At 36.2% G+C, this 13071-nt stretch overlaps 1 protein-coding gene across 1 annotated transcript; it reads right to left on the bottom strand.

Moving 5' to 3' along the window:
• Positions 1–1961: 1961 nt before the first annotated feature.
• LOC306651282 (eukaryotic translation initiation factor 2 subunit 1-like) lies at positions 1962–3434 on the bottom strand. Its single transcript, XM_079123842.1, has one exon. It carries the CDS (start codon positions 3331–3333, stop codon positions 2386–2388), a length of 948 nt encoding a protein of 315 aa, XP_078979968.1. The 5' UTR covers positions 3334–3434; the 3' UTR covers positions 1962–2385.
• Positions 3435–13071: the final 9637 nt, after the last annotated feature.

Raw genomic sequence — 13071 nt, 5'->3', positions numbered from 1 at the left:
AAGAGTTTATGATTTTAAAAATAAATTTAGTTAACCTAAATAAAAAGCCTATCCTTTCTCCATTGTGTTCCTAGAGACTTTGTCAAAAAAAAAATCACTTGATTTTGAGATACATGGGTTTACTTCTAAGCTCTATATTGTTTTATAAGACTTTTTATGTAAATTTCATACCACTCCTTTTTTTTTTCTCTGTTGCAGTTGTAATTTACTTTTTTTTTTTTTCTTTCTTATGTATATTTTTTTCCAAGGTTTTTTTTTGTTTTTTTTAATTTTATTGTAAACAAATGGGATACATGTTGATTCTCTGTTTGCACATGGCATAAAGGCATACCATTTGTGTAATCATAAATTTACATAGAGTAATGTTGTTTGATTCATTCTGTTATTTTTTTCCCTTCCCCCCACCCCTCCCACTCCTCCTACCCCTCTTTACCCTCTATACAGTACTTTCTTCCTCCATACTTGCCCCCCTCCCTAACCCTAACTCTAACCCTAACATTAACCCTTCCCTCCCCCCCATTATGTGTCATCCTCCACTTATTAGCGATATCATTCGTCCTTTGGCTTTATGAGATTGGCTTATCTCACTTAGCATGATATTCTCCAATTTCATCCATTTGCCTGCAAATGCCATAATTTTATCATTCTTTATGGCTGAGTAATATTCCATTGTATATATATACCACAGTTTCTTTATCCACTCATCAATTGAAGGTCATCTAGGTTGGTTCCACAGTCTGGCTATTGTGAATTGAGCAGCTATGAACATTGATGTGGCTGTATCTCTGTAGTATGCTGATTTTAAGTCCTTTGGGTATAGGCCAAGGAGTGGGATAGCTGGGTCAAATGGAGGGTCCATTCCAAGTTTTCTAAGGAATCTCCACACTGCTTTCCAGAGTGGCTGCACTAATTTGCAGTCCCACCAGCAATGTTCATACCACTCTTATTACTACAATTTTACAGTGTATTTTGAAATCAGGTAGAGCAATGCCTCCTGCTTTGTTCTTTTTGCTAAAGAAGGTTTGTTGTTCAGGTTTTTCTATGGTTCCATATAAATTTTAGAATTGAGTTTCTAGTTTTGTGAAGACTGTCAGTGGTATATTATAGGGATTACACTGAATATGTAAGTTACTCTGGGTAGTTTGTTATTTTAACAATATTGATACTTCCCATCCATGAACATAAGATATCTTCTACTTTTTGTGTACTTTTCAATTTTTGTCATTAAGGTTTCATAATTTTCATTGTAGAGATCTATCATCCCTTTGCTTAAATTTACTCCTATGTATTTTGTAGCTATTATAAATGGGATTATTTGATTTGTTTCAGATAATTTAATATTGGCTTAGAACAATACTCTTGTTTTTTTATGTTGATTTCATATCCTACAACTTTACTGAATTCATTTATTCTGGCACTGGTTTTGGTGGTATTTGTGAGGTTTTCTAAATATAAGATCATGTCATCTGCAAAAAGTGTCAATTTGATTTTTTTTTCAGTCAAACATTTTTAAAAGTTTATTTTTTTTTACCTTTTTTTATTGTAAACAAATGGGATACATGTTGTTTCTCTGTTTGTATATGGAGTCAAGGCATATCATTTGTGTAATCATAAATTTACATAGGGTAATGTTGTTTGATTCATTCTGTTATTTTTTTCCTTCCCCCCAACCCTTCCCACCCCTTTTTTCCCTCTATACAGTCCTTCCTTCCTCCATTCTTGCCACTCTCCTTAACCCTAACCCTAAACCTAACCCTAACCCTAACACTAACCCCTCCCACCCCCCATTATATGTCATCATCCGCTTATCAGCGAGATCATTCGTCCTTTAGTTTTTTGAGATTGGCTTCTCTCACATAGCATGAAATTCTCCAATTTCATCCATTTGCCTGCAAATGCCATAATTTTATCATTCTTTATGGCGGAGTAATATTCCATTGTATGTATATGCCACAGTATCATTTTTTTTTTAATATCCCAGAAATTTATTTGATGTTTGTTTGAATACATTTTTTATAGAAAGATTGGGATTGTTATTATTTGCTTTGGGTGCCCCTGGTAAATCTCAAGGAGACACTGAACCACAAAGAGTGCCAATCTGGAGACATCAGAAATGGAAATCACAAGCCCAATTTTAGGACCTTTCTAGGCTCAAAGATTTTCTCTAGAGAAATTGGGCCGCTCCCTTGAAAAATGTGTTGGGAGTTACTGTGTGAAAACAGCTGACATTTAGGAGGGCATTTCATGTTCTAGTGTGTTGAAACATTTAAATACTTGGAAACAAAAAATATTCCGCTTTGAAGTTTTCAATACTTTCAAGTCTAGGGTTTATAGCCAAGAAGGGCTGCTTCATGTTCCTCAAATTGGACTATGCTTCCCACAAAGTTAATCTTCAGCTTTGGCTTCCATTTCTTCTGCATCATCATCTCCATCTACTTCCGCATTTTCTCTCTCAAGCCTCTCCAGCTGCCTTGCAAGTTCAGTCTCATCTGTATCTGTGACCACTTTGGGCTCCATTTGAACATTGAACACACCCCTCTTTTCCTCGATCTTTTCTTTGATAACGGCCATAGCTTGATTGAGGACAGAGAGCCCTTCTGTCCTCTCCAGGGTTGTGGTAGTCATCACATATGGTGGAGGAGCTATTAGATTAATCTTGATGGGCATTGTTTCTGTAGAACAATTCAAACCTGCTCTCAGGGCTTCTTTTACAGCATCAATACCTTCATAACCATAACAAGCCACTTCAATATCTGCTCGAATTTTGACAGCCTGTGGGGTCAAACGCCTATTAATGTTGTTAATGAGTACTTCCCGTTCATCTTTGTTCAAATCTAAACTATCCAAAATAGATGGATTTGAGACTGCATGCTTAAACGCATCATAGGCACCATAACCAGGTCTCTTATACTTGTCATCAAAGACCCAAGCAGTCCTCTGGAACAGGCTTTCCAGTTGCTCATCCTTGGTATATTCTAACACCTCAGCAACATGACGAAGAATGCTATAAACGGTTTTGGATTTTGTGAATTTGTTTTCACATTTGATTGCTTCCTCTGGAGAAACTCTTCTTTTTGACAAATCGATATATCCTTTTTCTTTGTCCACTCTAATAACAACCACACATTCATTCCTGCCAATTCGGATGAGTTTGTTTATAGAACGGATACGCCTTCTGGATAATTCACTGAGAAGAATCATGCCTTCAAAGTTGTTGTATTCCAGCAAGCTGACATAAGCTCCCATTTTAGCAATGGACCTTACATTCACCATCACTATATCTTCCACCTCAGGAAATTTGTGTTGATAAAATCTACAACTTAGACTTGGCATTCTGAGGTATGTGTGTGAATCCTGCACTAAATTCCCGATCCGAGCTCTTTAGTCTGAGAAATCAGACTTGGTAGACCCACACCAGCCGCAGAGCTGCCGCAGCATGCCATACCACAGTTTCTTTATCCATTCATCAACTGAAAGACATCTAGGTTGGTTCCACAATCTGGCTATGGGGAATTGAGCAGCAATGAACATTGATGTGGCTGTATCTCTGTAGTATGCTGATTTTAAGTACATTGGGTATAGGCCAAGGAGTGGAATAGCTGGGTCAAATGGTGGTTCCATTCCAAGCTTTCTGAGGAATCTTCATACTGCTTTCCAGAGTGGCTGCACTAATTTGCAACTCCACCAGCAATGTATGAGTGTACCATTTACCCCACATCCTCACCAACACATATTGATGCTTGTGTTCTTGATAATTGCCATTCTAATTGGGGTGAGATGGAATCTTGGGGTAGTTTTGATTTGCATTTCTCTTATTACTAGATGTTGAGCATTTTTTCATATATCTGTTGATTGCTTGTAGATCTTCTGTGAAGTGTCCATTTCCTTAGCCCATTTGTTGACTGGATTATTTGAATTCTTAGAGTAGAGTTTTTTGAGTTCTTTATAGATTCTGGAAATTAGTGTTCTATCTGAAGTATGAGTGGCAAAGATATTCTCCCACTCTGTAGGGTCTCTCTTCACATGACTGATAGTTTCCTTTGCTGAGAGAAAGCTTTTCAGTTTGAAACTATCCCAGTTATTGATTCTTGCTTTATTTCTTGTGCTATGGGAGTCCTGTTAAGGAAGTCTGATCCTAAGCCAACAAGTTGAAGATTTGGACCTACTCTATCTTTTATAAGATGCAAGGTCTCTGGTCTGATTCCAAGGTCAGTGATCCACTTTGAGTTGAGTTTTGTGCAGGGTGAGAAATAGGGGTTTAATTTCATTCTGTTGCATATGTTTTTTCAGTTTTTCCAGCACATTTTGTTGAAGAGGCTATCTTTTCTCCATTGCATATTTTTGGCCCCTTTGTCTAGTATGAGAAAATTGTGTTTATTTGGGTTTGTTTCCATGTCCTCTATTCTGTACCACTGATATACCTGTGTATTTTGGTACCAGTACCATGCCGTATTTGTTACTATAGATTTGTAGTAGAGTTGAAGATCTCGTATTACGATACCCCCTGCTTCACTCTTGCTGCTGAGGATTGCTTTGGCTATTCTGGGTTTCTTGTTCTTCCACATGTTTTTCATAATTGCTTGCTCTATTTCTGTAAGGTACGTCATTGGGATTTTAATTGGAATTGCATTGAATTTGTATAGCACTTTTGATAGTATGACCATTTTGACAATATTAATTCTGCCTATCCAAGAACATGGGAGATCTTTCCATCTTCGTAGATTTTCTTTAATTTCTTTCTTTAGTGTTCTGTAGTTCTCATTGTAGAGGTCTTTCACCTCTTTTGTGAGATTGAGTCCCAAGTATTTTATTTTTTTTGATGCTATTGTGAATGGGGTAGATTTCCTAATTTCTCTTTCTGAAGATTCATCACTTCTGTATAAAAATGCATTGGATTTATGAGCATTGATCTTGTAACCTGCTACTTTACTGAATTCACTTACGAGTTCTAAAAGTTTTCTGGTGGAATTTCCAGGTTCCTCTAAATATATAATCATGTCATCAGCAAACAGGGATAGTTTGAGTTCGTCTTTTCCTATTCGTATCCCTTTAATTTCTTTGGTTTGTCTAATTGCTCTGGCTAGAGTCTCAAGAACAATGTTGAATAGAAATGCTGAAAGAGGGCATCCCTGCCTTGTTCCAGTTTTTAAGGGTAATGCTTTCAGTTTTTCACCATTTAGAATGATATTGGCCATGGGCTTACCGTAGATGGCCTTTATAATGTTAAGGCATGTTCCCACTACCCCAATTTTTTCAAGTGTTTTGAGCATGAAGGGATCCTGTAGTTTATCAAATGCTTTTTCTGCATCTATCAAAATAATCATGTGATTCTTAATGTTAAGTCTGTTGATATGGTGAATGACATTGATTTCTGGATGTTGAACCAACCTTGCATGCCTGGGATAAAACCTACTTGATTGTGGTGCACTATCTTTTAAATATATTTTTGTATGCAATTTGCTAAAATTTTGTTGAGAATTTTTGCATGCATGTTCATTAAGGATACTGGTCTGAAATTTTCTTTACTCAATGTGTCTCTGTCTGGTATAGGTATCAGGATGATATTGGCTTCATAGAATGAGGATTGGGAGGGTTCCTTCCTCTTCTATTTCATGGAATACTTTGAGGAGTATTGCAATGACCTCTTCTTTAAAGGTTTTGTAGAACTCGGGTGAGAACCCATCTGGTCCTGGACTTTTCTTTGTTGGTAGGCTTTTGATGACCTCTTCTATTTCATTGCTTGAAATTGATTTATTTAAGTTGTGTATATCCTTCTCATTCAGTTTAGGTAATTCATATGTCTCCAGAAACTTGTTGATGTCTTTGAGGTTTTCTGTTTTGTTGGAATATATATTTTCAAAATAGCTTCTAAATATGTTTTGTATTTCACTCGTGTCTGTTGTGATATTTCCTTGTTCATTCCGAATTTTAGTAATTTGAGTTTTCTCCCTCTTTCTCTTTATTAGTGTGGCTATGGGTTTATCAATTTTGTTTATTTTTTCAAAGAACCAACTATTTATTTTGTTAATTTTTCCAATTGTTTCTTGTGTTTGAATTTCGTTGATTTCGGCTCTGATTTTAACTATTTCCTGTCTTCTACTACTTTTGGTGTTGGTCTGCTCTTCTTTTTCTAGGGCTTTGAACTGTAGTGTTAAGTCGTTTATTTGTTGATTTCTACTTCTTTTGTTGAATGCGCCCCATGAAATAATTCTTTCTCTAAGTACTGCTTTCATAGTGTCCCAGAGATTTTGATATGATGTGTCTTTGTTCTCGTTTACTTCTAAGAATTTTTTAATTTCCCTCCTGATGTCTTCTGTTATTCATTCATTATATAATAGTGTATTATTTAATCTACAGGTATTGGAGAAGTTTCTGTTTTTTATCCTGTCATTTATTTCCAATTTCAATCCATTATGATCTGATAGAATACATGTTAGTATCTCTATCTTCTTGTATTTGCTAACAGTTGCTTTGTGGCACAAAATATGGTCTATTTTGGTGATGGAACCGTGTACTTCTTAGAAGAAAGTGTGTTCGTTCTTTGTTGGATGGTATATTCTATATATGTCATTTAAGTCTAAAATGTTGATTGTGTTATAGAGATCTATGGTTTCTTTATTCAAATTTTGTTTGGAAGATCTATCCAGTGGTGAGAGAGGTGTGTTAAAATTTCCTAGTATTATTGTGTTGTGGTCTACTTGATTTCTGCAATTGAGAAGGATTTGTTTGACGTACATGGATTAGCCAATTTTCGGGGCATAGATATTTATGACTGTTATGTCTTGCTGATTTATGCTTCCCTTAAGTAGTATGTAATGTCATGCTTTATCCCTTCTGACTAGTTTTGGCTTGAAGTTCACATTATCTGAAATGAGGATGGATACTCCATCTCTTTTGCTGTGTCCATGTGCATGGTGTTTTTTCCCATCCTTTCACCTTTAGTCTATGGGTATCTCTTTCTATGAGATGAGTCCCTTGCAGGCAGCATATTGTTGGATTTTTCTTTTTAATCCAATCTGCCAGTCTATGTCTTTTGATTGATGAGTTCAGGCCATTAACATTCAGGGTTATCATTGTGATATGATTTGTATTCGCAGTCATTTGACTCATTTTTGTTTTTTGACATGATTTGGTTTCTCCTTTATTTGGCTATTCCTTCAGGCTAGTTCCTCCTGCTGATTTGCATTGTTGGTTTTCATCTCTTCCTCATGGAAAATTTTGCTGAGAATGTTCTGTAATGCTGGCTTTCTTTTTGAAAATTCCTTTCGCTTTTGTTTATCATGGAACGATCTTATTTTATCGACAAATCTGAAAGTAAGTTTTGCTGGGTATAAGATTCTTGGTTGGCATCCATTTTCTTTCAGGGCTTGGTAAATGTTGTTCCAGGCCCTTCCAGCTCTTAGTGTCTGGATTGAGAAATCTGCTGATATTCTTATTGGTTTCCCCCGAATGTAATTTGATTCTTTTCTCTCGCGGCCTTTAAAATTCTGTCTTTATTTTGTATGTTAGGTATTTTCATAATAATGTGCCTTGGTGTGGGTCTGTTGTAATTTTGTATATTTGGAGTCCTATAAGCCTCTTGTACTTGGTTTTCCATTTCATTCTTCAGATTTGGGAAATTTTCTGATATTATTTCATTGAATAAATTGTTCATTCCTTTGGTTTGTTTCTGTGAGCCTTCCTCAATCCCAATAATTCTTAAATTTGGCCTTTTCATGATATCCCATAATTCTTGTAGATTCTGCTCATGATTTCTTACCATCTTCTCTCTTTGGTCAACTTTGTTTTAAAGATTAAATATTTTGTCCTCAATGTCTGAGGTTGTGTCTTCCAGGTGTTCTATCCTATTGGTTATGCTTTCTATGGAGTTTTTAACTTGGTTTATTGTTTCCTTCATTTCAAGGATTTCTCTTTGTTTGTTTTTTTTTTTCAGTATCTCTAGCTCTTTATTGAAATGATCTCTTGCTTCCCGTATTTGCTCTTTTAACTGTTGATTGGTGCGATCATTTAATGCCTGCATTTGCTCTTTCATCTCCTTGTTTGCTTCCCTGATTGTTTTTATTATGTACCTTCTGAAGTCCCTTTCTGACATTTCTTTTGCTGTGCTGTCATTGGGTTTTATTGATATAGTATCTAGGTTTGTTTGGGACATTTTCTTCCCTTGTTTTCTCATATTGGTCAGATATCAGTTGGACTCTGAGATATTGCAGATTGCCTCTCTGCAATATTGGCTTATAGTGTCCCTGTAGATTTCCAGTGTATCACCTCCCAGCTTTCAGTAGCCAGAAGTCTTGGAGGAACCTGATAATGCAGTGCTTCCAAAGAAAGCTGCCCCTAGTCCTCTACTGGTTCCAGGGCTTGGAGCTGGCTCTGTGCGGAAAAGCTCTCACTGGACTGTCTGCTCTGAGAAGCTGGCCATGGAAGGAGCCTTCTGCCAGAGGAAGCAGGGCTGCTTGGAGAAGTCTCTGCCCTGCCCTGCCCTGATCCCAGAGGCTGCTTGTGGGCCACAGCTCACCGCTGGCTCTGGGACTTGTAGCTGGCTCTGTGCAGAAAGGCTCTCACTGGGTGGCCTAATCCGAGAAGCTGGCTGTGGAAGGTGCTCACCGCCGGAGGGTGCTGTGCTGCCTGGGGAAGACTCTAGCTGCCCTGCCCTGCTCTGAGAAGCCGCCCCTGTCCGGGCCTGCCACCTGGGTCGAGCTTCACCCGGTGGGGAGACCCACCCCGTGGCTCTATGTTAGTCTGAGTCTCTCAATGCCTCCCCTTTCTTGAATCCTGGGTTCCGGAGCGACAGGAGATGCAGTCACCCTCTATTCTGCCATCTTGGATCGCCCCCTGGATTTATTTTCTAATTCAAGTGTGCTCTATTTCTTTTTCTTGCTCTGGCTAAGCCTTCCTGCGCTATGTTGAGTGAAATTGGTGAAAGTAAGTATCTTTGTCATTTTCCAGAGCTTAGAAAGCTTTAAGATTTTGTTTGCTTATTATAAGTGACCTTTGTTATATTAATATAAATTTATCCTATAGTTACTCTGTTCAGCATTTTCATTATGAAGGGATAATGAACTTTATTAAAGGTCTTTTCTGTATCTATTGAGATAATCATATGACCTTTGTCCTTCATTCTGTTGGTATAGCACATCACATTTACTGAATCATCTATATCCATTCCTAAAATCAATCTCATCAGGTGAATAATCTTTTTAATACTACTATTAGATTTGGCTTGCTAGTATTTGGGGGGGATTTTTACATGTATGCTTATCAACAATATTGTTTATACCTTTTTTGTTGTGTACTTAATTTGTTTTGGTATCAGGATAATGCTGGCCTCCATAGAGTATGTTTGGAATAATTCCTTCCTCTTTTATATTTTTGAATAATTTAAGAAGACATATAATTATTTTTTGTTAAGTGTCAGAATTCAGCAGTGAGTACATCTGGGCCTGGGCTTCCCTTTGATGGGGGACATTTTATTATTGATTTGATCTTACATTTATTTGTCTGCTCAGGTTTTGTATATCCACATGATTCAGTCTTGTTAAGGGATATGTGTCTAGGAGTTTGCCCATTCCTTTTAGATTATCAAATACATTGGCATATGGTTGTTCATAACATTATCTTTTGTATGTCTGTGCTGTCAGTTGTAAAGTTTCCCTTTTCGTCTCTGATTTATTATGTTCTTTTTTCTCATTTTCATAGTCTAGCTAAGTGTTTATCTATTTTGTGTTTTCAAATTATCAGCTCTATTTCATTGTCATTTGGTCTTATGTTTTTGGTTGCTATTTCATTTATTTTCACATTTATATATTACCATCTACTAAATTTGGGCATTATTTGTTCTTGGTTTTCAAGCCCTTGAGATACAGCTATAAGTTAGTTGAGATATTTCTCCTTTTTTGATGTGGACATTGATTGCTATAAACTTCATGCTCAGTATGGTCTTTGTTGTATCCCATAGGTGTTGGTATTATCATACCTTTATTTTCATATTTTTCAATAAGTTATTAAATTTCGTTTATGATTTCTTCATTGATTCATTGATTATTCAAAGAAAGTTAATTTTCATGTGCTTGGATAGGTTACTAAGTTTTTATTATCAATTTCTAGTTTTACAGCATTGTGGTCAGAAAAGTTACTCAGTATGAGAACAGTTTTTGAAATTTGATGAGACTTATTTTGTGGCCTATCTTATCATCTACCATGTTGACTGTTCCATGCACTGATGAGGAAAAAAATGTGTATTTGGTAGCTGTTTGTTAAAATGTTCTCTTTGTTAAGTCCATTTGGTCTAGGGAGAAATTTATCTCTTTTACTTAATTGATTTTATGTCTGGATGATCTGTTCATTGCCAGAAGTTGGGTATTAATTTCCATTGCTACCAATGTTTTGAAAATCATCACTCCATTTATGTCTTCCTTTATATATCTGGATGCTCTGAAACTGAGTGTGAATATAGTTAGAATTGTTACCTCCTGTTTCTAAATGTATACAGTGACCTTGTTTCTTTTCATAGATTTTGATTTAAAGTCTATATCACCTGATATTAGGATAGCTACTCCTGATTTCTTTTAGATTCCATTAGTATGAAATAACTTTTTCTATCTCTTCAATTTTAGCTTATATGTGTCCTCAGAGGTGAAGTTTCTTGTAAACAACACATGGTCTTTTTTTTTTCTATTCCATTAATTCACTGTGTCTTTCAACTGAAGATTGTAATTTATTTACAGTACAGTAATTATTGACAGGTAAGGTCTTGCTACAGCAATTACATAACTTGTTTTCTAGTTTTACTGCAGTTTCTTTTTTGTGGTAAAGTGAATTATTTTTAGTATTTTTTGACTTTTTTGATTTGTCTATTACAAACTTTTATTTTCTGGTTATGCAGCTTACAGAAACCATATTTTGATTATAACAAACTGTATTGGAATGATAGTAACTTAACAATTCTGAAGAAAGGAAAGAATAAGAAAAAATATACTAAAAAGAAATCTCTCCATTTGCTTTCCATTTGTCCCTACATTTTAAATTTCTGATTTCTCATTTTACATCTTTCTATATTGCCTCTCATTAATATATTAATGTAGATATTGTCTTTTTACTCTTTACACTAAAGATATGATCTATGTACCACATTTATAATATTGGAGTATTCTAAATTTTCTGTATAAAATTATTCTTACCAGTAAGTTTTATGCCTTCAAATCTTTTATTTTACCCATTCATGTTTCTTTTAGTTCAAAGAAATTCCTTTAGAACTTCTTATAGAACCAGTCTGGAGATATACTCCCTCAGTTTTTATTTATCTGGGATTGCCTTGACCCTTTCATTTCTAATGATAATTTTGCTGGATATAGTATTCTCGGTTGATAGTTTCTTTACTTCAGAACTGTAAAAATCACATGCCACTCTCTCCTTATCTCTAGGTTTCTGATGAGGTGCCTGTTTTCAGGCAAATTTGAATACCCCTGTTTTTTTTTTTTTTTTTTTTTTTTTTCACTTTTGCCCTTGAGTATCTTCTCTTTATCTTTCATCTATTAGAACTCAATTTTAAGACATCTTGGGGTAGAATTGTTTTGGTTAAATTTGACTGGTGATCTTTGGCCTTTCTGCATCTGGGTATTTATATCTTCCCTTAGGTTTAAGAAGTTTTCTTTAAGTACTTCTTTGGGTAATCTTTCTACACTTTGGCATTCCCAAGTCCTTTTTAAACCCATATAATCTGAACATTTACTCTTTTATTACTGCCCAAATGTTCCCATAAACATTCCTCATTGCTTGTAATTATTTTTTCTTTCTTTTCTTCCTCCTGTGTATTTTTGATAGCCTGTATTTGAGCTAATTTATTCTTCTGTTTGATCTATTGATGTCTTCTATCATGTTTTTAATTTTGCTAAGTGCATTTTTCACCTCAATATTTTTTGATTTTTAAAAAAATTCCTTCCATCTCTTTAAGTTTTTGTTTTAGAATAGTGAAATGTTTCTGTTTTCTTCAAGCTCACTGATTTTTCCTAAAACAATTTCTATATCTGAGAATTTTCCCATATTGGATACTGCCTAATCAGTTTCGGGCACCTAATCTTTTGAGTACTAAGTAAAGTCTTGGTTTACTCAAAACTCCTGATGCTTGTTGGCATTTACCATTATCTGGGTAGTGAAGGATCAGGTATTTTTTACTCCATCCTCTCTAATCTGGATGTTTGTGCCTGTGTTTTCAGAACTTCTAAGGAAGCTGCTTATTTTCTCTGAGTCTTTAGTCATTTCCACTATTTCATCACTGGATATTGCCCAGGGCCAGACTGGCCAGGTGTCTGCTCTTGATGTGTATCACAATTTTAGTACTAAAAGGCAATCTAATCCCAGGTTTGCCAAAATTATACTCTTCATGTATTGTTCAGAAAGAAAGACAGGAGAATACCTAGGAAGAGTAATTTGTACTTAAAAGCCTCTCCCTAAGGTAGAATGGGCCCAAATATTTCATCCACATTACTGGTCTGTGGTCAGACACTGAAAGTTTCTGCCAGTCTCTGGGTAGAGTCATTATGGATGTGCCAGCCCCAGGATCCTGTGTCATACCTGAGATTGCCAAGCTGTGTCATACCCTGAGCCCACAGTCTGCCATAACCATCACAACACTGTGGTAGGAACAAGGCCCACATTGCTATGGGACATATATTATTGAGGCAGACATAGGGCCCAATACTTCTATAACTAGCTGCGTAAAATGCAAGTTGGAATTGAAGCCCAATAGATCAGGGCTCTGTGTCTTTTCCTGATGGTGAAGCTGTTTCAGAGGCTCTGTTTGCAGGAAGGCCTGAGTATGCAGGCCTTTAATATCTATCCACTGTTAGGTTTCATTATTCCAGCAGTAAATTCTAGGGCAGTGTCTCCTATTGATGAGCTCATCCTAATCCCAGTGAGTGGAGTCCTTGCAATACACTATGCTGCCCTAGATTGGGTAGTATTGGGTAAAGCAGACCCATGGCCACCTAGTTTGATGCTAAATTTGCCCATGCCCAGTCTCACAGCCATGAGGATCTGCAGAGTCTCAGGCACCCACACTGCAGATGATGATGA

This window comes from Sciurus vulgaris (genome assembly GCF_902686455.1).
Source record: "Sciurus vulgaris genome assembly, chromosome: X".
Taxonomy (NCBI): domain Eukaryota; kingdom Metazoa; phylum Chordata; class Mammalia; order Rodentia; family Sciuridae; genus Sciurus; species Sciurus vulgaris.
Note: the sequence above shows the minus strand (reverse complement) of the source record. Positions and strands in the feature narration are given on the sequence as shown.